The sequence below is a fragment of the Colletes gigas genome, unplaced genomic scaffold (assembly GCF_013123115.1).
Source record: "Colletes gigas isolate AHSC1104 unplaced genomic scaffold, ASM1312311v1 Colletes_gigas_Sc00005, whole genome shotgun sequence".
In the NCBI taxonomy this organism is placed as follows: Eukaryota; Metazoa; Arthropoda; class Insecta; order Hymenoptera; family Colletidae; genus Colletes; species Colletes gigas.
Window position 1 is genome coordinate 3,988,006 of NW_025106634.1, and position 27,066 is coordinate 4,015,071.

The 27,066-nt window shown below is 49.2% G+C and overlaps 1 protein-coding gene across 3 annotated transcripts in view; it reads left to right on the plus strand.

The window, feature by feature from the left end:
• Positions 1-27,066, plus strand: part of LOC122395316 (serine/threonine-protein phosphatase 4 regulatory subunit 1-like) — a 141,581-nt gene that overhangs the window by 110,080 nt on the left and 4,435 nt on the right. For all 3 annotated transcript variants that reach the window (XM_043392761.1, XM_043392762.1, XM_043392763.1), the window contains 6 exons: positions 15,776-15,888; positions 20,904-21,046; positions 21,183-21,320; positions 25,105-25,275; positions 25,753-26,036; positions 26,301-26,457. In XM_043392761.1, the coding sequence (XP_043248696.1) occupies positions 15,776-15,888; positions 20,904-21,046; positions 21,183-21,320; positions 25,105-25,275; positions 25,753-26,036; positions 26,301-26,457 (1,006 nt within the window). The remainder of the gene's footprint in view (positions 1-15,775; positions 15,889-20,903; positions 21,047-21,182; positions 21,321-25,104; positions 25,276-25,752; positions 26,037-26,300; positions 26,458-27,066) is intronic.

Here is a 27,066-nt window from a genome sequence, read left to right on the forward strand (position 1 = left end):
ACCCACACGGTTAGAGCCTTTGGGTGTCCCAGAACGAGCGCGGAGTCTTTGGCCTCGGCCACGGCAGGAAATTAAAACTGCTCCCCGAAAATCCCAGTCGCGTTCTGTTCGAGTCCTCTCTCGCCCGGCGGTCTTTCGACCTACAAAACCCGCTCTCGTGGTCCCCTTTTACGCCCGGTAATATATTCACGACGATTGCGATGCAATTTTATTTAGATTCCAATGTTCTAAATATCTGATCGGCTTATTTCTGCTATGGGCAAGAATTTTTTTCCCAGGGCCTTTTCTATCCGTTGAAACGTAATTTTGTTACATGTTGGACACACGAAATACCATATAATACCTCTCAGTTACGCTTGTTTACCCTAACACACATTGCAAGAATCGCGTTCGCGCCTCCTTTTCAAAGGACATTAACGTCTGGCAGCGCGCCGCGAGCGGTCGAAAGTTGAACGACTGAAAAGCATCGGAATTCCCCGGCGTGGCCGGTTCGTCGACATTGTCCACGCGGGGCCGGCCCGCTTTTCCGAAACCCTCTCGGGTTCTCGAGACTCTCGTCTCGATTCCCCCCCCTTCGTCCTTCCTCGCCCGTCTATTTTTAGCTCGTGAATCATATCGTTCGCGCGTGCTCGTCACCAACGGATTTAGTCGGTCCGAAAGCGAGGCGAATACCTTGCGGCAAAGGGGGGGATGGGAAAAGGTCTCCTCGCGCCTCGTGGGTCGCTCGCTGGGGAAGGCCAAAGCCTAGGGTTCGCGGAGGGAAACTCGTGACCAAATGGAGAGAGTCGGGATCTCCTGCGAAGACCTCGCGACTCTCCTCTCCAACAGGGTGGGAAAGAACGAAGAAAAGAGACGTTGTCCGTGGATGCTGCGAGGGATCGGTGTCCTTGTCGCGCGCGGCTAGCCGAAAGGAGCGAGAACGCGGCTAGGACGGCAGGGTGGAGGGGGCGGAGAGCAGGAAGGAAAGAAAGAAAGACGATTGCCGGTCCGCGGGTGGAGCGGAGGATCAGAAACGGCGCGAGAGGTGGGGTAGGGATGGAAGGGGTAGAGAGTCGTATCGTGTGGGGGTGGGGGCAGTGGCGATGTCCTAGCGAAGGTCACGGCCGGGAATGCGGTTTGCGTCCGTCGGTCCAAAGCCCGCGTTGCAGTGCTTCGCTCTTTCTCCTTTGCTCCGCGGCGAGCCGCGCTGTCGTTCTTCGTTCGCCTTCCTCCCTCGCGCCGTCTCCTTTCGACTCGCGCAGGCTTGCTCTCTCTCCTCGTTCCTCCATCGCGCCGCAGCAGCGCAGACTGCAGGAATGCACCAAATGCACCGCACTGACCGGTGCCCGTCCCGTTCCACTGCTTCCACTTGTTTACTTCGGCCGAGCCTCTCCCCCCATCCCGCTCTTCCTCGTCCACCCTTCCTCCTTTCGTTGCCGCTTCTTCCTCTACCGCTTTCTCGTTCTCCGACAGAGAGGCTAGCCTCGCCGCTCCCTCTGCCCCCCTTTATCTCTACGTCCGAGCGCCGTTCCGAGTTCCCATCGTCGACGTCGTCGATCTTTTCCCCTATCTGCACCATCCGCGGGTTTCTTTCGCTACTCCACCCCCGGCGCGAACGTTCACCCCTACGCGTTCGGTCCCGTGTCCTTGCGATACGGTATGCGCTGCGGACGCGTTTTCGCTGTATAAGGAAAGGGGCCCGGAGAGATACGCTAACCTCGCCCGGCAAGGTGATCGCGCGCGATTCTGGTCGTTTCTTCGCTAGTCTTCTCGGATGATTTTCTTCTCTCAGCGCGTCGTCGACGATTCCCCACGATGGTCGCGTGTCCCGAATTACCATCTCGGAATCGCAATTCGAAACTCGCGCGAGCCTATCGTACTCGGCGCGTAGGAGGGGGAAAAAAGAGGGAACCGTGATCGCGTTCCGCGTGGACGAGTATCCACGGATTCCACGGGCGGCGGCATTCCGCAAAACGGAGGAATTTCCTGGATCCGCGGAGGATGCGTGATGTAACAACCGGGTAGGGTGCAGGGACCTCGGAGGTTTGACGAACTCGACTGTTCTCTCTGTCTCTCTCTCACGCTCTGTTTCTCTCCCTCATCCTCCCCTCGACCTAGCCGAATCCCGACGCGATTCTGTCTCTCTGGCCCTGACCCACCCAAAGGATGCAGTCACCCCCCTACAGTAGATGGGGTGCGCCGGTGGGGAGCGGTCTCCGAACCGACCGGTGCGCGGATAAGGAGGGTGAGGACGCTGCACGACGGGGGGGCTCGCCGAAAGGGGGTGTACCTAAGCCGTAATTGTATGCGACCCGTCCCTGGGTCCCGTGTGTGTTGCGCGAGCGTGCGGAATTCGTGCGTGTATCCTATGCACGCGCGCGGGGGCCAGCCTCTGTTTAACGGCGAGCCGGCGCGACGACGAGGGCGAAGGGGGGCGCGGCTCTCTCGGTGCGTTCGCTCCACAAATCAATACCCATTGGCTGCCGCGTGTGTACCAGCCGTGCACAACGAGCGAAACGTGTCACCCACCGACCCAAACCCAAAGGACGATGTAGCAGCTGCACGCAACGCACGGCAGCCGGCATATGTCGGCCGATGGCCGACCGTGCGCGCCACATCTCCGTAGATCTCGCTCCGTTCTGTTGTTTCGATCGCGGCTTTCGGTCCTGGCGACAAAAAAAAAATTTCCTCGAGACGATGCTAGATTTAAATCGCCACCGAACGGAGCGGAGGCGTTGATGTCGAAAATAATTTCGCGTTTTGGTTCCTCGATTCCCGTCGTTCCCCGTTCACCGGGGCGGAAGAACAACGTATAGGATGTGTCGCCAGAGGGCAGATATTTCCGGCGCGGCCAATACCGTTCCTTTTTCGACGACCGACACTCACGAGCTATTGTTCCTACCACAGGGGCTTGCTGCGCAATTACTCAGCAGCCCGCAGTGACGAATCCAATAACAATCCTACGACCATCTCCGCCGAGCAAATTTCTAATTTCCTCTCGTAGCGCGTCGTCTCGACGCCGCGGCAGCCGGAGGAAGGCGGCGATGGGTAATGTAGACGGACGTCGACGACGACTCTGGCCAAGCGGGATTTTGCCTTCGCGATATCGACGAGGGTCAACGAATCACGGCTCTCGGTGCCTGCGAAACTGCCGCGAGATCGCCGCTCGGCGATTAAAATTAACTTGGAACCCCTCGTAGACGGGAAAAGATTCTTAAACTACTCATTTTAATACATCGGTTAGCGCAAGACCAGTTACAATACAGCGTAAAGGCTATGGAATTACAATATCCTTGCGAATACTTTGAAAACGATAGATTTAACGTTTAATAATATTCTAGGCGTTACATTTGTAATTGTCGCGAGGAAAAGTCCAAAATTTCGCTTCTTAGACCAAATACTACCCCCTCAATAGAGCCCACGATAGAGCCTCCACCGAGTATACGAGTAGCGAAGTAAGAGAACGCGCATGGCGATTCGGTTGGGATTTCCGTTTGCGACCCGTGGTACGCAAACGCAGCGGTCGTCGGCCGAATTTGATGAAGTTCGAACTCGTAACCCCGAGCTGGAGTTCGCCGCGGTCGCATCGTGTAACATCGTCCACACCGCGACGTACTCGCAGCGTACTCTGGTGTGCGTGGACGTCGCGAGGCGATGGTAGGGGGCTTCATTCAGTGCGCCTCTCGGTCCGAGCGGCGCGCATGCGCAACCCGTCGCGAGTACACACGCTACTCACGCTGCGCTTCCCTTCCTACTCTAGCGTTCCCTCACACGTACGCGTCACGCACGCGCACACCGTCGCGTCTACGTACATGGACTTTGTACTCGAGCGTGGTCGACCTCTTTCCGTCTCTGTCTCTGTCTCATTCGCGGCGGCGCGCGCGCTCGCGTCTAAGAACGGACACACGTGCCACGGGATATCGCCGTGTGCGATCACGCACACAGATCCCGCGAACGAAACGTTCGAAAGAGAAAGAACGAACGGCGAGAGCACGAAGGGGGGTAGGGTGAAACCCGCGTATATGGGCCCCACGGGACGGAAGGGGGGGCTGTGTGCGAACGGCCGAGAGTGACTGAACTGCAGAAACGGCCACACGCCGTCAACTCTCCAACGTGCCGCGTGCTCGAATACGCGCGCGTTTTCGAGACGCCCCGCGTGCTGCGCGATCGTCCCTTTTCTTTCTTCCCGGAGGTGGATTTCTCCGATGATCGAGTGGCCGGGCACAAAGGAATCCGATAGGTGGCGATGATATTGCGAAAGAAATTACCGGACCGTCATGGTTTTCCTGCCTCTGCGCACCGCGACTGTTTCTTTTCCCGTCGTCGCGTAATTGCAACCTCGCGCTGGCGGTCCGTGGGCCGTGATTTATGAAACCCCGACCGTTAATTGCGCATTGTTGATCGGTAACTCGATCGTCCGCCTTCCGCGAATCCTGCACGATTCTATTATTTCTCGAAAAATGTCTATTTTCACGCCTGGCGGACGCGAACGCATCACTCGGAGGCGACTCGCGTTCGCATTCCCGTTTCTTGCGCGATCGTTTCCGGCGGGAGTGTCGCGCGTCATTTCCTGCGGCCGGTGCAAACGTCGGTTACATTGCAGCAGGCACGTCAAACACGCGGCCCCCAGGCCGCTTGACCTTCTTATTACAACCATAACTATTTACTTAAAACACTATTTTCTTTTTAATAGCATTTTGAAATTCTAATACTCTTAATAATTTTGTATATTCTTGATGGAATTAACGTTCGGTAAGGGGGGAGGAGGTTCGTGGAATGGAAGTGTTCCCCAACTTAACCAAACTTTTTCTCGCGGGGTTAGAACAATTTCGACTGTTTTACAGAAACGAATCGACTTCGAGGAGGCACGCAAACTGGCCATAGGTCGGTAGAAATCGGTACGGTCCTTGGACGTACGTGTCACGGCAGGATCGATACTTTCGTTCGTTGTTTACAGCCGCGACTTGGCCGACAAAAGCGCGAACGCCGGGCCCCGAGTTTTCTTTATCGCTTACACGCCGCGCACGGTCCCGCATTAAGCGTTGCTCCTCTTTCTCCCGGCCCGTACCACCACCTCCGCCAGCGACCTTCTCTTCCTCCTCCACCTCTGGGTTTTTATGCTGCCCTCTTTAGCGAGAGAACTCGATTCGAGTCGACTCGTAACACGCGCCGCCTCGGCATCGCCGCGTGATGCATTGCTTCCGAGAACCGATAGCACCGACTTTGCGTCGCTGGCTTTGAGCCTCTCGCTTTGGCGCTGCGTCCGCGAGCCCGGCGAATAGACACCGCGTCGGAAGAAACCATCTGTTCGCTGAAACGCCGTTTAATTTTAATCGCGTGACGTTCTTAACCTTTCGCGAACTACGATTCCACTGAATCCGACATAGGTGGCGCTTCTTGCGTTGGAAACTAGAGACCCCCCTCGGATTTCGTACGATGGAGAGGAGGTTAGGGCAAGAATTTGTTCTCGGTACTAGGCGAATTTAAACATGCTCAATTTTCTATGATTATGATTCGTATTTAACGATAAATTAAGGACATTGTGTCTAGTTCGAACAAATGTTTTGTCGCGTTGTTTTACGGGATACATGGACCGTGGTTTACTCTGGAATCAATTAGTACGGGAGCAGCTCACCAGAGGCCGATAAAAATCGTCGGTGAAAACTGGGGTAAAAGATGACCCTGAAAGCTGGGCAACGGACAAAGTGACCGGTTAATTGCAAGCTCGCCCATAGGCGAGAAACGAGCTTCGCCTACGATAGAACGGGATGCGCGTCCAGGTTGAAAGAAAAATGAGCGAAGTGGCGGGGAAAGGGCGGGAGGAGGAGGAAGGAGTCACGGGGCGCGTATACGGGACAGCGGCGTAGTCGTAAAGTGCGGTAGAATGCACTCTGACGTAGGCTCTGTATTGCTTGGCGCGACGCGCAGCGTTACATTCCCCTGCGGTGCATTGACTTCGCCTTCCCTCCTGCGCCTCGACCGCCGAACCACCCCACCCTCTCGTTCCCCAGCTCCGTGCCCTCTCTCTCGCGCCGACTGCTTGATCCACGCCGCCGGCCGTGCCGCTACACCCCACCGCCTCCCCGGTGCAACCGCCTCCCGGCACAACAACAACATTCCTTCTCTCTAGAGTCCCTTCATGCCACGGAGACCCTGCTACCAGACTCTTCTTCGTCTCTCTGTTCTCTCAGCCAGCGGCGAACGTCCGCCCGGTGGAACGGAGACGGAACGACGGCGGCTCTCTTTCTGCACGCCTCTCTGCGAAACTGGTCGCCCGCGAATCGCATGTGCGATCGACCTCATGGCCACCAGACGAGAGAGAGCTCACCGGGCAAAAGTTTCGGTTGGTATGTATCGCGAACGGTATACACGCGCCGCTCGTTTCGATTTATCAACTTGCCCTGTCGTTTCGTGCCCGAACGGAGACGCCGTGAATCCTTTCGGGGCTGGTGTTGTGTCGGTGCACGCGCCCCGCTCGTTTCCATCGATATCGATAACAATCGTTGATCTCGCGTACAGGTTAGGAAACGATTCTTTCGAACGATTAGACACTCATCAGGGGGATTACACCGTAACGGGGAAAAATAATAATTATTGGTTATGTAAATGAATCTCCACAGAACACGCGTATTAAATAAGAAGTGAGGTTAGGAGAGAACGGATGGAAAAGAATCACTGCTAGAGGCGTTCGTGTCGCTTCCTCGTGCCAACTGTTGAGAGATTATAGTTCCAAGGAAAATTGTATATTTTCTTCGAGGTTACGCGGAGAGATGTCAGCACTCGAACTTCCCGACAGGAACAACGCCAAGTTGTATCTTCTTACGGAGCGTGTAATTATGCCGCGATCCAATAATAATAATAATAATTTCCAAGCGTTTTGTCGAACGCCTAACGGGATAATCGATGTTCGCCGTTGATGGATCGACGAGTCGCGATACCGGGCGACGAATTATGCCGTTTTCACGGGATGTTTGCTTTCGCGCGGACCAACGTTACATCGATCTCCACCGTGGACGCGGTCGGGACCGCTAATTGGGTTATTACATGGGAACGTCCGAATCGGGCGTCGACGCGCGCATTAGGTTCCGACGATGTGCGTTTCGTGCTCGCGAGTGTCCCGTGCTGTTTACCGTGGTGATTTTAAATTTGTCGATGATGCATTATAAAATGTTTACGACGGGCTAACGAGCCGTAAAGCTGTTTTTCTGGCCGTCGAAACGGCAAGATTTCGTGGAAACTACCGTAACGTCGGGGTTGCAACATAAATTTTCGCCTCCGGGGTCCCTGCCCCGGGGTAATATAATAATCAGAGGCCAGGTGTGGCGGATAGGGTCGACGACGTTTCTTTCTTTGTGGAAAACCCCGTAAATTCCAATCCCGTTCGAAAATCGGTCCGAGGCGCCCTCCTCGGTTATTGGCCCATTTATTGGCGGTGATTAGACGTCAGGTTTGTCCCGGTCGTTCGGAACGCGCGGGCACAATCGAACCTCTTCCATTGTCGCGATGTCTTCGACGCCCGTTGATTACGGTGCCGTTGTTTCGCGAACATTGGGTCTCGAAACAGTCACCGGTTCGCATCGCGGCTCTAATTATAGTGGGGAATCTTTAACGCCGTCCCGACAAACCGTACCATTAATCCTTTGCGCTAGAACGATCGAACCGCGGGGACCACTTGACAGTTTAATTATAGGACAACGGTCTTCTCGTATCCTCGCCGTTAACACGCCACGAGGAAGAAAACAAGCACGCGTAAACGTAACAGGTTATCGTGCGCCGAACGTTTCCCTCGAAAAATAAAAATATTCATTCATACGGAACGGGGGACGGAACGTATCGAGTTTCGACGGTTCTCTCTGCCCGTTCGCTTCTACCATTTCTATAGAAACCGGGTCGTCCGAGGGAGCGATTAAATCCGCCATCTTTTCGCGAGCATGCGATCTCTCTTCAACGATGAAACTGCCGAACTGCTCAAAACTACCCATTCGTTATCCCCAATAGGAATTGTACAAAAATTTACTCGACTGAATTTTTGAAAATTTACCTTAGTTTTTTATGTAAGAAACTGAATAAACATTTATTTCTAGTTCTAGCGTTAAATTTGCTAATTTTGCTAATCGATCCAACGATTTTGCCGTAAGTTAATAATATCGTCGAGCAAATAAACAAATTGCTCGAAAGTTTTGTCACGCTCTTTGTTTCGCGAAACAAAGCGAAAAAACAGGCTTCTGGGGCCAATCTTATCGTGCCGTACGAGATTAAAACCTGCGGCCTTTGTCGGATCGGTGCGTGTCGGGGACAGGTGTCTCGAAGACGAACGGTCCCGGGGAAAACCCCGGGAAGGCGGGCAACGTCCATCGAAATATTTGTCCTTGGTAATAAACGTGGCGAGAAAGAGGTGCGCCACCGAGTTTTCCCTTTGCCTCGGACGGTCATTAACGTTCACGCGATCCCTTCTTTCTCGTCCTTTTTCCTTTTCAACCGTAAACTACCCTGCTGGCCCTCACCTCCCCCCCGTCAACAAACGGTTCGACGCTTATTTATTGTCACCGAAGAGCGTGAGACCATAAACCAATCGAACGGATACGCGCTGATCCTCTTCGAGCTTAAATCAACCATCCCTTCTGTCGCCCTCTCGCTCATTTTCCCACCTACGGTTCCGTTCGCGATCGTTCCGATTTTCTTCCCACTTAATCGGATTTCGAAGCTCTCGCGGGGGAATCCTGCGAAAAGCCAAACGTTTCGTCGATCCGGGCTAAATTTATTTTTATCAACAATACCAACGCCAACGCGTTCACTGTCGGTGACCCGTATATGGGCCATAGCGCCGTGCTTTTGGATACGCCGCTCGGAAATCGGACAGTGAACGCGTCGACGCGCATAATAGGCAAGTTTTTGACGTTTGTAACTTAACGAAGCGACGAATCGATGAATTTTTTAGGACACGGATAAGGCGAGACATTGGGGGGGATCCCGTTTGGCCGACAAATTACGGTTTTTCCGCTTTATGCTCGCCTTTTCATTCACACAATGCCGCGGCATTAAGACGGGATGAAACACGACAGATGTGCACACACGCGACTGGGCAAATTTTCCGCCCTTTTCCGCTCCTTCGCCCCTCGTTTTTCCGCGTCCTCTCCCGTTCCGCACACCTGGCAAAGAGGGGGCAGCTCCCCCCAAAGCGCGCACCTAGGGACACAGATTTTTCCCTAGTATTTACTAGCAGCCGGAGGAATTCTCTTTCACCCTTTTTTTCTCGAACCAAAATTTATATTTTCGAACTCTGAAAGTTACAACACCCCCTCATATTTAACTTTTATATTTTAAAAAAATTCACGACAGTATATGAGAACTGTATAGAGAAGGAATTATGTCCTTTCGTAAATTCCAATATGGCCGTTCGATCTGAACGCTTCCAATAACGAAGAGGCTTCTTCTCGAAGAGCCTTTCTCCGAAAGGAGCCCCTTGGAAGCCAGGAGCGTCGGTCGAAACGCCGTATCGCCTTTCATTACCATGACTATGGGGAATTTTCCCGCGCATCGTTTCAGACCCTCCGGTTATCCCCGGGTCGCTGTTCCGTCTCCTCGTTCTTGCACACGGCCGATTCGTTAGCGCGTTTGTCCTTCGGGTGAAACAATGGTCTCCGAGGAGGACGCGTCGCGGGCAGAGGAACAGCGTGTCGGAAGAGAAACGTAAAAAGGGGGGGAAGCCTAAACAAATCCACGGGGGTAGAAGAACCGTGCGAAGACGAGCCCCGAAAAAAGTGGAAAGTCCCGGGCGCGTGGAAGCCCCCGGTATCTCGTCGCGAGTTTCGAGCAACCCTTATATATCCTTTCGACCCTCGTTCCCCCCTCGATGGAACACGGGCCCCGGACCGTGAAGTCGAAGGGGTGGTTTCGGGCCCCATGGGAACGTATCTTGTCCCGTTGAATTCTCGTTCCTCTTTGAGAAAAATTGAGAAAAGAAATGATTCTGCACCGAAGATTATTTTGACTCCGTCTTATCGAGAAGTACACACGCGGCAAACTTCGAATATTAAAGAATTTGTAGCTCGTGTAGAAAAAAATTCGGCTGACGGATAAGGTATCTAATCGGCAAATTATCTGAAATCAAGAAGTAAAGAAGTTTTCATAATCGTCATTATCGTCGGGAACGGATTTATTTCTGGACGTTTTTAATAATTAGTTCAAAGTTGAATATTGGATTTCTGGTTGGACGCCATCGCCATTACACGCAAACATCGAGACCACGTTATAAAGATCTGTAACGCGCGACGTCGATGAAAATTACATAACTTCCTTGTTTTTGTGACTTCGGACGATCCGCCGATTAGATATTTCGTTCTCTTCAATTTTCGTCGAGGCACGTGACTGTTACGCAACCGAAACTTAAATTTTGCAATTAAACCTCGGGTATGGCCGTTTTATTGGTCGGAATTAATATTCACCGAACGAACGGTAATTATATAATCGTGTATAATAAACGGATACGTTGAAAACGTTCTCTCGGTTTTAAGAGTAATTTATTTGACGTCTACTTTAATAATAATAATAATAACCACGACGTTCGATAAAATTCGATACTCTTGAAGAAACGTGTTCTGAAAGCTACTTTATTTGTCAGCCGGTCGAACCGCCATAATGGCGGCGATAGCTGGCGGGCATCGATTGCGTCGCGATCCGTCCGATGTTGACTTTATCCCCCAAGTTCTCAAGTCGAGTTTTCCGATTTTTTTTGGAACAGCTTTCCACCCCGGAGACGCGATTCTCGATGCACGTACGATCCCCGACGACGTCGCGTTCGGTCGAATGTGGGTCGTTCGTGTCAGAGACGAGGTCGAGACGAGCCTTTGTCGTTCGGTGCCGGCTTGCTTCTTGAGATAACAGCTGGCTTCCGGTGCCTAGAAAGCGCAGTCAACTTGTGCCCCTGGCGCGGTAAACTTTGTCGAACGATGCACTCCATTCGACGAAGCTGCGTCGTCTTCGTCGAATCGTTAATCGCTACGAATTAAGAACAACGTCCCAGCAGGTCGAGAATCACATTTTAAACAAGCAACTTTTACACGGAGATATTTTCAACCTAGTATTCTTTATTATGATCCATTCATTCTTACTAATAGCTCCAGGATGGATTGTTTAAAAGATCGCCTTCATCGTTGATGCAGCGCCCTCTGTCCGCGCGCCATTTTGCTCCAGGCGCGGTAACCTCGCCAATGCCCATGTTCCACGTGCGTTGTAACCTCGACAAACGCCTGCACCTCTAATTATTTCGAGCTAAACGAACTCTAGCAGGACCCAAAGAGAGCTTAACGCGCGTAATGCGCGATACTTTCGAGTTTCTCTTCCTAGATATCGCTGCCTCCTAACCAAAAAGTCGCAAAGTTTCTTTCGTTGGTTTTTCTAGGTAGAGTCTGGTGTCTTCTGAAATAAAACACCCGACACCTCCTCGAAGACTCGAGACCATTCCAGAATGCGATCTAATTACAAAGGTGTCGGACGCCTTTGGCGAAGTTAGCTCGCCACTTACAATGTCGCGCCGACAAACAGCCCAATGGCGACATTTGCAACGTCGATTGTAATCGCTACTGCTAATGCGTTCAAACAACAATTCGGCGTCGAGGAGTCAAAGCATATTTCGTCGACGATCGCCGCTTTTATCGCTATTCTTTTCCTCCTTCTCGTCTTTCTGACGCGGGTATTACCACGAAACGGACCGCAAATCCACTTTTCTTCGCTGAACGGGATACGAGACGCCCGCACGCGACTCGAATACAATGTATCCGTGGAGTCTGCACGCGACGTCGAAGATACATCTTACCCCTGCAAGCTTCGAACTGTACGATGCTTCTTTGCTTTTCGAAATCTCTGAATCGGGAAATATTCAAGTGCACATCATTGTTTCTCTTCTGATTCGTCGAAAACACGATTAATGCCTTCAGAATTTTATTACTATTATTATTAAAATAATACATTTATACAGAATTCTCAACAAAATATCTCAAAAAATCAAAAATCAAAAAAATCAAAAAATCTCTCAAAAATCTTCTCAAAATAATACATTTATATAGAATTCTCAACATTAAACAAAGTTCGTGTATCGTTTGTATTCCAACGGGAGAATAATTTTATTTTAAAAGTTGTCAAGAATTTTCAAACAAAATTCCTCGAGTTCCCGAGAAGCTGAATACGGAGGAATTTGAATTATAAATTTTCCAAGCGGGAACTCCCCGAATTCTTTTTTTCTAGCTCCTCCGGATTTGTGAATTCTGTTTCAAACGTAAGGTTGTTCCCGCTGTGATTTAAACGACTATTTAATGTTTTTAACGACTTGTTTTGAAGTTCCAAACCACGGAAGTGATTACTACCGAAATTTATCAAGAGACACGATTGTGCTTCCGGAGCAAAAATTCTGGACACTTTATCGTGTTTTCTACGAATTATAATTCTCTCATAGACCATTGCTTTTATTTTATATATTCTCTGATGTCTACACTATCGTTAATACAACTAATCGTCTTTTAATTCGTACGCTAATACAAGGCTGCTTATCAATAATGCTATTTTAAAAGCTAGAAATTACGAATTTAAAAAGAATTTTAAGAATGTGCAAAACAATGTATTTTTTGATATCTTCTGAACTCGAAGTTGATTCACCTGTTGCATCGTAAATATTTATTTCCTTGGTCGATGATCGAACCGTTATCAACAGGTTGTTAGTTACTCGTACGTTCGATTCTTCCAATTAGATGAAGTATCAAAATTGTTACTGCGAAATAATTTCGAAAGGATGCTTTTAAGAGTTAATTTATAGATTTATTGATTTGCTCGGCAAGTCAAGAATTCTGAAGCATCGATCGCGTTTGCCAAGCGACTAATGAAATTTCGCCGCGTTGCGCGATCGCGTAAAGCATAAAGCAACGTTATTGTCGAAATAACGGACCGACCGCGTTAATGGAGCTCTAGCTTTAATATCGATAATGAGAACGGGGCCAACCCCCCCCGTCATCGACGTCCACGATTTTTACGCGACTCGATCTCTATCCGATTAATTAGCGGACCGTTTTGGAATTGGAAACGCGCTGGAACCGTTCCAAGGAAAACGGTATCATCGATTATTTCCGCGGGAAAATAATAATTCCGAGGGGGGTGGTGTATCGTTCCGTTTCCCATTTCCCTGTAATTTCGCGTTTGGAAGAGGCTTGATACAATTAATTCGTTTCGAAGCCTCCTGCACTTAGACGCGGAGGCTCCCAACGCCGAAGCACCTGGGGAATTAAAGTTTCCCTGTTCGAAGTTACCAAAGCGTCCAGGTAATGCATCACCCGATATTAAAGGTCCGGGATATAGAGAACTTTGGTGCAGAATTTCGTCGAAAAGTCCCTAAAATCCTCCTCCACGATCGGTAGAACGGAAGACGAGAGCGTGAAATTTCTACCGAAGCGGGTGTAGTGACGGCAATCGCGGTTGTTCCCCGTTCGAAACAATCCCTCTCTTCGCAAATCGACTTTCCCCTAAAATCGAAACCACCGCCCGGTCACGAAACCGCCGTCTTCGCTATCGATCTTACTTGGCCATCCTGAAGCACGAACATGCGCAGCGGCGCGAAGTCGCACCGCGGGTTGTGCTTCAATTTTGGGCCGGAGGGCGTTACGCGCGGGGGGTCCCGGGCGCCATAGAATTTCGCCGAACAGGGCGAATAAAGATCCGTGACGAACGTACGGACGGTCGTTCAACGCTGGAACTACCAACAATTATCTATTCGTACCATAGAAATTAAAACGATAGCTTCTCGAAGAAATCTACAATGCAATAATAGTATTTATTTTCAATAATTCAGTCGAGTAAATTTTCAACAATCTCTATTAGAAATCAGGAGTCATTTCGACCATTTCCGTTCGAGCGTTAACGTCCCTCAAAGAAAACGCGCAGCAACGTCGGTGGTGGTCGTCGTCCTCGTGGTCGGTGCCGTCGACGACGACGACGACGACGACGCCGGTGGCGGCCATGTTTGCGCCGGCACAGTAGGCGTTCACGGGCGGTACCATCCCTCTACCCGTTCTCCAACGACTTTGGAGAACGGCCTCCCCCCACCTCCGGTCGTCTGGTAAACTTCTGGTGGGGTACCGCGAACGATCTTCCGTTGGTGCCGGTTCTACCCCCCACCACGCGCTCGCCTCTCCCCCGTCCTCTCCCTCCTTCTCTCTCTCTCTCTCCGGATCCGAACTAGTCGCGTCTTTCTCGCTCGCGCGCTCTCGGTGTCCCCGGTCGGGTCGTCTCTTAGCTGCCAGCAGCCGCTCGGCGCCCCCTCTTTCCCTCCCCTCGGTTCCACCGGTAGACCGTCTCGCCGCGTCTCATCCGTCCGTTTCCACGCACCATGGTCCGGGGGAGAGGGTAGCTCTGCCACCACCATGGTGGGACACGGAGCCCCGGACGGGGGAAGTCTCGCGAGGACGTCGAACGGGAGGATCGAACGCGCGCGGGGGGGCATCTTCTCGCATTCCTTCCCTTCGTCTTCGCGTTGTTCTTTTCTTACTCCCCGGTCCACCCATCGATTTCGTTTTCTTCGTTTCCGGTCCTCCCCACCGTTTTTTCCCCTCCCCCTCGTCGGTCCCTTCCCCGCCCCCGAACGTTTCGAACCACATTACCCGTTGCCGCGTTTCTCGCGGCTCGTTGTTTTCGATTTTTCGCGGGCAGGAGAAGGAGGAGGACGTTGCCTCCGATGCCGCCTCGATGGCCGACTGACAACCACTGACGCCCGCTCCCTTTCAGCGTTTCGCGGCGTGTCCTGATTGGCCCCCGCGGTCCCGATCGTTAAGATTCGACGAAGTCCGCCGCCGGGGAACTTCTTCCTCCCCCTCCTCCCCATCCCCCTCACGCACCGTTGCGATGGGAACTCGGGCGAAATTCGAAAAGCGGGGGTCGTCGAAGGGCGCCGATTTCGGGCGCGAAACCGATCCCAGCGCCCTCTCGAGGCCCCCCCGTTCGTCGTTCCTTGTTAAAAAGTTTTCTTAACCTCAACTTTTCGTCCGCGTTCGTCCGTTAATTATCCCTCCCGCCGGTGGTATTTGCACTCGCGGCGTTGGGGATCATTGGGCGGGAACGCTTTTATGTTTACTCGCGTTTTTATTAACAAAGAAAATTGTAACTACGACTCCGTGAACGCGGACAGTAGCACACGGCGCTGCTCGCTTCTGTTCGAGTCTATTTGACCGAATGAGATAAGATTGAACGTGTCGCTATTATCGACACGTTTTTGGACGATCGTCGCCTCCAACGATAATGGAGAACTCTGGACAGAGCGTTTCGTCGGCGTAACTGTTATTTCTTTTGCAATAATATTTACTATAAAAATCTTTCCAGTAGGGTTTTAGATACTATAAAAAGATGATTGTGTCGATTTCGTGTCCGGAACTTTTATTGCGTCTGTCGCGTACGTTAACGGCATCTGTTCGTGATTTCACGATGCTTACAGCATTTCACGTTGGCGATATCGATAAATTTTAAATAAAATCCTATTAATGCAACGAGTCAAAAGTGTCGAAGACCCGTTTGGCGTAAATGCTATAATTGATAATTTACAAAATTACTCCGATTCCTCGAATTTAATCATAAATAATTCATGTATATTAAACGCGCGAGCGTCTCGTCGAACGAAATTAATCGTTCGAGATCGTCGTATTCGGTATACAACGATACCCCTAGCAAAATGGTAATGTCTGTATTTATTCCTGATGAATTACGCAAATATTTTTCCGGCAACTGCGTCCTCTAATTCGTTTCCCGTTATTGTTTGTTGCAGAAAGAACATCGGGAGGTTGTTGCTGGAAATATTTCGCACCGCCGTTAACAATGGAACGAAATTCGACGTAACGGAAATCATGCAGTGCGTGAAATATTTCGTCGAGGATCCCCGTGAGTCCGTTTTTACATACATTAACAACGAACTAACGTAGACGATTAAATAATGAAATGTTAATATTTTGTTTTCGGAACGAACGGTCCTAAAATTATTCACATCGCCGATGCAATGTATCTTTCGCTTGGAATGTCTGGCCGTTTTGTGCAACGCTCAAATCCCCCTTTTATTACGCAACGCGTAGCCAAGTACCTTTCGAAATAAGAAATACTCCGCGAACAATGATCGCTCAACCAGAACACTCGCGTTGTAGCAAGTGTACCGTATGATTTTTAACACCGTAGCCTTATATGCACTATATTAACTTTATCTCTCGCACCGCAACACCCCGTTGTTTAATTTTATTCGTTGATTTACAATGTGATCTGAAAGGATTGGAAATACTTCTGAGCCAAATCCTTCGCGCACCGTTCACGCATGATTGGCTGCCATGTTGTTTTTTTTATGTTCGTTATTGACGCTTATTGCTATTTTGTTGCTTGTTGCTTTTACTTTTCGCCTGTGCACCAACGCGTTGACTGCCGCGTGACCCGTATATGGGTCACGTAGGGCTATTCACCGAAACGAACGAGACAAAATTTTTGCTTGGTATTTTTATTCCCTTGCTTCGAGAGATAAGATTGTACGAAACGTCGCGCGTACGCTGAAATTATTTAGCAAAAATGCACTTTAACCGTTGCAACATTTTACGCTTCTCGATCGCACGAAGATGAAAATGGTCGGTTATTTGGCGACGAGAGATCTGATTTGCACGTCGCCATGGGCCACGAGAAACGCCGATTGCACCTATTTTTAATCACTTATCGTTGGTACGAAACAGACCCAAAGATCGTTTGCACAGCAGTAGTGTCTCTCGCACAGAAATGTTGATCGATCGTTTGTACGTTGGTCGAGCATCTTCTTTCCTGTTCTTCGACGAGCAAAGATCGGTGGCGCGTCTCGTCCTCCAGGAAATTCCTTTTTAGGCGGTTCGCCATTTGTTTTTCCGGTCGTTCCGGGGGCCCCTGTTTCCCCGAACGAAAAAGGCACCCACGAGAAGCGTTAGACGGGAAGATGTTTAAAAATAGGAGGACAGGGCGGGCCGCGTTCTTGAGCCAAGACAGAACGTTCCGTATTGCGGAGGGGGAGGGGGTAAATGATGAAGCCGGTTGGGGTTGCAGACGAGGCTGTTGCTCCGCGAGGTGACGACAAGATTGTCGCCGCTTCCGGTGCAGCACGTGCCCCCGCCGGAAGTCCCTCGTGGTTTCCGTGTACGCTTCGAAGTATTTATACGAGCACGCGTAACACGGTTTACCTTTTCCTCTCCGATTCGAGGAATTCGAAATAACACGGTCCCTTCGAAAGAGGCGAGGCGCAAGCACCACTCTCGCGGGACCGTAGAACTTTAATTGTCGGCCAAAGTCGCGTGAAAATAGTTACGAACGGAAATTACCGTTTAAAAAAATTATTTTTTTAACTTCAAAGGGGGCAGCAAAGTTACAGTAAAGTCCATTTACTTCGTTTCGAGGCACGTTGATCCCAATATGGAAGGTGCTGCAGGTATGTTCGTTCCTCGAGTATTCCTCGCCTGGAAAACAATGCAGGATAGTCGGTAGCGCGTGACCGGTTTGAAAAATCGAGGCGTCCAGGTTCGCAGAAGTCGAAAAAGACCTAGGTGGCGGCCGTTTCGCAGAATTCGGGGAACCGTGTTCAAAGGTCATCCGCAAAGTTCCGTCGATGGGTATCTACGGTGAAAACGTCGCCCCGTAGCTCGAGCACGGGGCGGCGAACCTTTCGGAAAGCCAGTGGCGGCTTGGCCACGGTCCTTCCGCGAAAAACGTTTTCTTTTTACCTGGCTGGGGCCCCTCTGGTTTCGTGGAAACGCGGAGAACGACGGGGACGCTGCCACCGCGTTTTCATCCCACTAATGGCTCCTTTCTTTTCGGAAGCCTTCGAAAATACTTTAAGACCGAACCCGGTCCCCCTTTATTTCCGCCGTTCTTAATACGCGTCCCCCGCGGCGACAAAGGTGGAGTAATATTTCGACGAAATTAAAAAATTTCAAATCATTCTGGAAAAATTATTTTTAGCTAGGGGGGTTAAGTAGAATCACTTTTGGTGAATAGACATACCCTCGAAATCCTACGCAGTTTCGAGAAAAAAATTCGAGTAGGTGGAGATATATTTCGACGAAATTAAACAATTTCAAATCGGTCTGAAAAAATTATTTTTAGCTAGGGTGGTCAAATACAATAATTTTTGGTGAACAGACATACCCCCGAAATCTTACCCAGTTTCGAGAAAAAAATTCGAGTAGCTGACCAAATTTTTCGACGAAATTAAAAAATTTCGAATCGTTCTGGAAAAAATATTTTCGTTTGCAGGGGTGAATTGCAATCATTTTTGGTGTATAGATATACCCCCGAAATCTTACCCAGTTTCGAGAAAAAAATTCCAATAGGTGAACAAATTTTTCGACAAAATTAGAAAATTTCAAATCGATATGAAAAAATTATTTTTATCTAGAGGGGTCTAATAGAATCATTTTTGGTCAATAGACATACCTCCGAAATCTTACCCAGTTTCGAGATAAAAATTCAGGAAGGTGGACAAATTTTTCGACAAAATTAAAAAATTTCAAATCATTCTGGAAAAATTATTTTTAGCTAGGGAGGTCAAATACAATCATTTTTGGTGAATACACATACCCTCGAAATCCTACGCACTTTCGAGAAAAAAAATTCTTTACCAAAAATATAACATGTGATCATAAATATTTCCCCAAAATTTCCTGCGTATATATAAAAAATTAGAATTTGACGAATTGGAGGATTTTAATGTTTCGTTGAGGATCGTGTGTATAAGAACGAAGGGGCCAGAGTAGATCTCTTGCGGGGGTCGCCACAGACGAAAGAGCGGAGACCCCGGAACCGACTCGAGGGATGCAACTGTCCGGGGAAAAGGTGCATCCCTCGATGCACGATCCCGCGGAACCGTTGCACCGGGTGGGCTATTTCTGGAGTCCACGGGAAACATCTTGCCCCCGTAACACGTGCCGACATCGGTGTTTTTCCGTAGGGCGATCGAAACCCGAAGGGACGCGAGCGAAGATTCGGTACTCGGAGGGCACGCGACACGCGCGTCCACGTATTTTTGGACGCGACGCTTACACGGGACGCCCCTAAGGACGCCAGTTGCGACGCTTCGTGGGACGCCCCTACCCCCTATTTACGACTTTTCCTAGCCATATGTAGACCGTGTATTCGGAAGATCAAGACAGACGCGCGTCGAGGTCTTGTCGCATAGTAGACAGGCTGTTCACCCTATTAGCTGCCAACAATTTTTTCGAAAACTATATCGTGCTCAGAAAGAACTGAAAGGGGGGTAAAAAGTAGATTTCTCATAGAGTCAAGATTACCTCCTCCTCCGCCTTGCGATTTCGAAAGACTTGGCGGCAAATATCGTCCACGTGGACGGGTAGAGAGCCTTCCCTCCGACGAAGAAAATTCGTGGAAGCCCCGGGTCCGTGTCGAGGAAAGGGCAATCTGGAAAATAATCGGCGACGCTTAATCCCGAAGGAGCGCAGCGGGATATTTTTGGCGGGACAGAAGGCGCGCAAGGATGGAGTAGGCGGAGAAGAAGATAAGACTCCGCGCGTGATTAATGGACCGAGGGCTGGGGCGGAGAAAAGGGGGGGTGAAGGAGCGACTGAGAAACGTGTAGCCAGCTTCTCGTTCGAAGTGGTGCGGGGGCGGGCTCCCGGAGGGTGGAAGTCCCGGGCGAAACGGGAAACGGCCCGCGCGAGTGGAGGGAAAAGGCGAAAGCACGTGCTCGGATCGTGGGCCCCGGACGAAGGGCTCGCGGAAACGACCGAAAACGAACGAACCCCCCACTCCCGGTCGTTTTTGGGCCCCGTCGGAGTGGGAGGTGGCGTGCAACCCTGCATCGGTGGCCCCCCCTCCCACTCTCCGCCGCCCTCCCCCGGAAAAGTTGGACAAATCGGGAGAAGATGCGTTTCCCGCGACCCCGACGAATCGACTCAGTCGCACCCACGCTCTCCGCCGGTAACGTCGTTCTTGTCGTCCTCGAGACCATTTTTCCCGCGCTTCGAAAGTGGCACAGTGCGCGTCTCGGGAGTGGGGGTGTTGGAAATCGAACATTTTCCCGCGTTTTTTCTTTTCCGTATCGTTTCGAAATACACACGCGTCTTGTAGGAATACATAGAAATATTCTTCGCGAAATGGTGCTCGAATCAAGGAAAACCATGTGGTGTCTCTGGTTCGCGACGATATTAACGCCGGAAGTCGTCGAAATAGACGGTCGATCCAGCATGGCCGTAGAATTTTTTCACCTCGTTCTCGCTTCCGTGCGTGATTATGCGTCGTTCTGTTCGCAACGGGCGAACGGAATTAAGGAAATTACCCAGGTAAATAGTAGTTTTTTGTCCAAACGTTCGTTGCACCTGTTCGGGTGAAGCACAGACGGTCGATGGTTCGTTTCGCTAATGACCAACGGGGAAATTCTCGTTCTTTATGGGCGTCGAGGCCCGGCCGGGGGCTAAAAGGTGCGAGTTTTCCTAATCAGCAGAGGCGCCAGCCCTGCGACGCCCTTTTTCATTCAGGTATTTCGGCTACCCGACGGTCAGGAATAAAACGGCCAAGGTCGAGAAAACCGACGGAAGAACCTTCCGAAACTCTCACTCTCTCGCTCTCGTCGTGTTTTTCTTGCTTTCGACGCACGGAACAGCGGGGCCCGATCGTGAGTTGCAAAGAAACGATCGAATTCCTCCTAGGAAACCGATGATTTTCACCATTCGTGGCTCTCGACTTGACCGTGGAAAATAACTTGATCGTATCTTCGTATCGAAAGATCGTCCTAATTTTTGTTCGTTTAACGACAAATCGAATGATAAGAGAACGTGCAACCGATCGTAGAACGTAAAATTGAATTTCTATAATCGATGCAAGCCCTGAAGCGTCCATTACTCGTTATTTGCGTAGAACGAATCGAACTGGATCCTTTTTGATTTCAGACATCCAGGTACGGTTGGATCTGGTGGAGCAGCTCCCGCACGTGGCGATGATCTGCGAAGAAGCATCGTACCTCTACGGGAACATCTTTCACGACTACCTGCTGGACATAATTTTACAATACCTGCAGGACGCGGACATACAGGTGACTAATTCGTACGTTTGTTACACACGATCGGACGAACACGGCCCCCAGAACACTTTTAGCGCGATCGTTTCGAAATACCGTAAGAATTCCTAGGGCCCCCCATTGACGAACATCCCTTTTTCTCGTTGGCCAGGTAAGGGAGGTGACAGAGATGGGGATACTGATGCTAATGAACAGGGGACTCCTCGACAACGACACGATCGAGACCAAAGTCTGCCCCGTAATAGAAATCCTTTGTAGGTCCGTCGATTTGTTTAACACTGCCGTCTCCGTAAGTTTTCACTTCTTTATTTTTCTTCTCTCTTCTCTGTTTTCTTTTCGTGTTTCATTTTTCTTTTTTCTCTCCCCCTCCTCTATCCCACTTTCTGTTTTTTCGACGACCGTACCTGGGCGTCTTGCGCGACGACAGAAACCGTAGAACCGTCGAATATAGCTTGTGACCCCCCCTCCCCCCTTCAACGAGATATCGTAATCTCACCGCCACCCCTCCAGTCCTCGACGTCGCGTTTATCGCGTTCCGCAACCGTTTTTCAAGGGACGCGTCGAACGGGACGCTCTTTTTTTTGTGTGTCACGATTTAACATTCTATCGAGCGGATCCCCGGCGTCGTTTCAAATGGGATTTTAATGTCTCCGCGAAACCCCACGCGCGGCGGTTAATTAACGAATACGTATATAGGAAGTGGCGTGCGCGCGAAAATAGAAAACTGCTCGTTGCATTCCGGATCGCGTTCGATCGGCTCGCTTTGAGCCCTACGAGGACTTCAAAGCGGATCTCGATCGAGCTCTGTCGCGAAAAGGATGGAAAATTAAACGGCAATTATTGTCCTTAAAGGGTTAATTCTCGTAAGGCAAAAGTGGGTAAAATCGCGTCGTAGATACCGTCTGCTTCTTGAAACTAGAGGGTCCCACAGGTTAAAAGTCCATATCGTCGAATAATTAAAAAAAAAAGAGTATTTTTGCCCACTTTCGTCGCACGATACCCAAGAAAACGCGTCATATGCGTCTCGAAGGAGCGCTGTAACACCGTTCGTGGTTACCCATCGACGGATTCCGTCTGAAAGACATGGGTAGTGAGATGTTCTCACGCTATCGCGTCTCACTATCTTGTCTTTCATCCGGCGTTCGTTCAGCGTCGACCGAGAAGAAAAATGGCGCTCGTCGGGTGGAAATTTTCAAGGATCCCGCCGTCACGAAGAACAAGGAGAGAGGAGGATCCACGGACCCGGGACATGCTTTTACCATCAAAGTTGGTTTGTCATAGAGATCGACTATCACAGCCAGCTTTGATGAGCAAAATTGTGTCCGTCCTCGACGCGATTCGAGAAAAAAGGAGCACGTGAAAGACAGAGAGAGAGAGAGAGAGAAAGGGACGTGGAAATAATTACCAGAGAGACCCAGGAAGCCAAACGTATCTCACGGAACGGAGAAACGACGGAAACGGAAGCGAACGAGAGAAGGACAAACGGTTGGATCGGGCGCATAGGACACCCGAAACGAAAATACCTTTTGCGGTCCGATACATCAAATTGGTTGTGGAATGTTTCGAGTCATATCACAGCCATTTTGATGAGCTTGGCCCGCAGAATCGATCGTCGGGGAAGCCGTTTATACACGTTCTGCCATCATCGACTCCGCTTAGTGCTTAATTAATCACCCACGTAGGCCCGCGGAACACCCACGAACCCGGAGATATCTTTACGACGTCGTAGTAGTTTCGTGACCCTTCCCCAAGGAACAGTTTTTTACACCTATATTATATACAATTACGCTCGTATTCGTACGCTGTAACGATCATTTGCTGTACGTGAAATAGAACTTCTCAACGATCGTGACACGTTGAAAACACCCGGCCATTGCTAGGTAACTGCTTGAGGATCGTCCATTGTTGGCATTACACACCGTTTATATTGTACCTTTCTATCGGTTTTGTGATTGTGAGATGTCGAGTGCTTGTGAGAGAGTTAAGAGCCGTAGCCCTCTGGTGGCGCCAGAACCAATCTCCGTTAGTTGCTTGGTAAAAATTCGTAAGTTTCTTTTATAGCGAGTCCGTCGTTATAGCGTACGAGTCGAGGAATAACACACACGCCCTGAAAAAAGTCTCTCTCCGACCGCGCATCGGAAAAAGCTACGGAAGAAAACTTGCGAATGGAACGAGAGGAACGCGATCCAATCGTCAAATTGGTTGTGGCGTGTTGCTTTTCTAGATTTCATATCACAGCCATTTTTGACGATTTGGATCGCCGTTTTTTTGCGACGCCCGCGACGTTTCCCCCAGCAGCGTGCAGAAACCTCGACGGAAAAGGGCAACGGTATTAAGGGGGATTTCTTGCTCGCTGGCAAAGGGAACGAAAAAGAAGAACGCGCGTGCATCGCTCGCAAAGTGGTTGTGATATGCTGATGCGAGCGTTCACATCACAGCCAGCTTTGATGAGCGTTGCGCCCGCGATGCGTTCGACGATCTTAGAAGACTCGAAGGATTGGAAGTCCCCGGGGTTACGCGAGGAATACCGTTATCGATCTCGAGGCGTTTTACTCGCTACGTTTTCCGCGTTCTATGCAACCGAATCGATCCCAATTCGTCGTTCGGCGTCGATCTAAGCGGAGGAACAAATTTAAAAAAATTCATGTCAAAATTGAAAAATAACAGTTTGCAGATATATTCACTCGCCCTACGAGCACAGTATTTGTTTTCATTCGATAATTTCAAAAATTCTGGAAGCTGTAACTTTTTGTTTAATGGCTCCTTCCCAGGGTCTAGTTTCCGGGGAGTAATAATTGTACGATTTGAAAATAATACTAAACACTATTTTAATTATCTTCTTTTCCAACAACGAATCTTAGTATTATTTTCAACGATTTCAAATTTATATACAGCACACTTGTTATAAAAGCGAAGAATTATATCTGCGGCGTAAATTAAAATCATTATGGGTTTCTGCTCGTTACAGCAGCGATATCTGGCTATTTCCGTGCTCGTTACCAAGTTCGATCGTAATTAAAAAATAAATTCGAACAAGGTCGTGTTTGGACTTGTTCTCGTTTCGGGTAAACTTCGAGCAGCTTGAATTCAGTGGGGGGAATATTGGTTGCATACAAGCGGGGAATGGTGGTGTACGCCCTTCTTTTCGCATAGAAATAGAATTTGTCCATCTCTGTTTCTATCGATCTCTCTTTGAGAAAATTTAAAAATATTTCTGATCACCCACATTCGAATACCGAATATCATTTTGTCATGGTGCTCTGGCAGCGTTAGGCGTTAAGGTTGGGTTTCTTTAACGAGCTGCATCGAATCGTGAACGATCGTAACAAAACGATGGCGGTTGTAGAATCCTATCCCGTCGGATGATTCACTTCTGCCCTTCTCCTCGTGTACAATTAATTTTATCGTTGAACAATGACCTACTGATTTCGACGAGTACACACATGCGGGCGCTGTGAAAAGTAACTCGGAACGGTCGTGGAACCGATCGATCCACCGCGACCATCCAGCATCCCTAATTTCATTGTACATGTTATTCTTTTCCAGGTGTTTAGTGGCGCGTATTCGACTGTTCCTCCCATCAGAGTGGTTGTGATGTGGTGGCTTGGACTCGTATCACAGCCAGCTTTGATGAGGGGAACGGCGCGATTTATGACTCCGTTTACCACGATACGCCATATTGGATCGTTGGGTGGTCCAAGCAAACATTTTTTTTAAAAACGCTCAGAAAGGGACAGAGGGAGAGAGAGAGAGCAAGCACATGTTGCGTTATCGTCTATAAACGATTGTGATGTTGCGTGTGACTCACGCGTTGAGTCATCGGGTGTCTCAGAATATGTTAAATTACGTTGAACGCAGGGTAAAAAATATTGTTAGAAATGCGTTGGAATACGTGTATATGCAACACGTGAAACGTCGACGGGGTTTGTTCCCTTCGTGTCTGTCTCTGTGTGTGTGTGTATCGTTTCTCGGTCTTCCGTTATCTGTTATCTGTCTGTTTTGTTTGCTTTACTATCGCAGATTTGTTTTCTATATTCGTACGAGGTATATCGTGTAATTATGTCGATCCGCAGCTCATGAGCAAGATGGCGCCGCTCATTGGCAAAGAGCTGACAGAAAAGATATTTCTGGACAAATACATTACACTCTGCAAAGACGAGGAGTTTTACGTGAGGAGGATCTGCGTCACGTACTTCGGGACATTTTTCGCCTCGGTCGGGAAGAAGGCGGTGAACTGTAAACTGGTGAGTTTCCTCGTCCGTCAGCGCCCCCGGGAGCTCGTAAACATTAATTGTAAAAAGAACTTTCGGGTTTTACAGTCGGATCCCAATATTGGTAAATTTCCTACGATTTTGTCCTTACGACCCATGGAATTTTTCTTTTCTACGTACGGTTGCGTGTAACACACCCTGTAGAACTGTTCGTCCGTTCGATCAAAATGACTCTGCCTATTCGCGCGAACCTAATCCTTCGGCTGGAATTGGAACGATTTGTCTACACGTGCGAAGCTTCTCTCGGGTAGAAAAATCGATCGCTCTGCTCGTATGGAAAACGATTCGTTGGCCGAGGGACGGGAAACCCCCTTCGATCGTTGCTCGTGTTTTCTCAACGACGACGGAGATTCGAGAGAGAGAGAGAGAGAGAGCGATATAAATTATATCCGACCAAACGAGAGTAGCCCTCCAACCGTTTTCACTGAATCGTTTTCGTTTCTGTTGCAGTTCCCGACGTACACCAATATGTGCCACGATAAAGGGTGGGGCATCCGGAAAGCGTGCGTGGACGCTATGATGTCAGTCGCTTGCTGCACGACTCTCCTCTACCGTCGAACAGTGTGCGCGAAACTAATGGCCACGCATCTTAATGACGAATCGAAATTGGTGCGAATGTCTGCCTTTCAAATTTTAGGACCATTTATTTCCACGTTCGCGAAAGAGTTTACCGACATAACTTATAATCAACACTGCGAACTAGTGTTTACCAGCCGACAAGATGCTCGTTTCAGGTATAAAAAGCGTTTTTGTTTTATTAAAACCCCCTCACTCGGCCGACCACGGGACCCCGCGCGTGTTGTTGCATAGCGTTCTTTGTTCTCCGTTTTGTCTTTTGTATTTTGTCTTTTGCCTTTTGCCTTTTTCCACGTCTCTTTCGCTTATCGTTTTTCGGTTCGCATGTTTCCCCGTTCTTCTTCTGCCCTGTCCCTATCGCGATCTAATTTGTCTTATCATCGTCGACGATCGAACGGAATTACAATTTATTCCTGTTACAGCGTAAGGTACGCGTACCAGGGCATTTTTCCCAAGAGTCTCACGCTCAACTTTAATTACGAGGAACCCTTTGTCGGCGACTCGTCCGTGAAACAAATTTTCGAGGAAGAGGACGACGAGGTCCAGCCCAAGACTCGCATGAAATCGTTCAAATCGCAGGTGCGTTACCAATCGACCGTTCAGTTTTGTTGATTCGTTGGATATCGGTTAACCCTTTTAATGCCAACGACGACATATCGTTGCGTATGCGATGGTGCCTTGTTCTTCGCATTAGGCGAAAGCTCTGTCTCAAAAAGAATTTGTAAAACATTATTAAGGGTCTAATTTTATTGCAAAAGCATTTGAAAAATTATTTTTGGGTTTAACCCTTTGCCCCAGAAGCCTTTTTCGCTACTACTTTGTGGCGGAAACGTATGTATTCTGGAGTCGTCATATTATACAGGGTGTTCGGCCAACCCTGGGAAAAATTTCAATAGGAGATTCTAGAGGCGAAAATAAGACGAAAATGAAGAATATCAGTTTCTTGACTGAGGCCTCGTTAAAAAGTTATTAACAATTAAATTAAAAAATTTCAAACCGTTCTGGAAAAATTATCTTCGATTGCGGGGGTCAATTACAATCATTTTTGGTGAATACACATACCCCTGAATTCCTACCCACTTTCTAGAAAAAAATTCGAGTAGGTACTGAACTTTTTAGATGAAATTAAAATATTTAAAATCACACTAAAAAAATTATATTTAGTTACAGGGGTCAATTAGAATCATT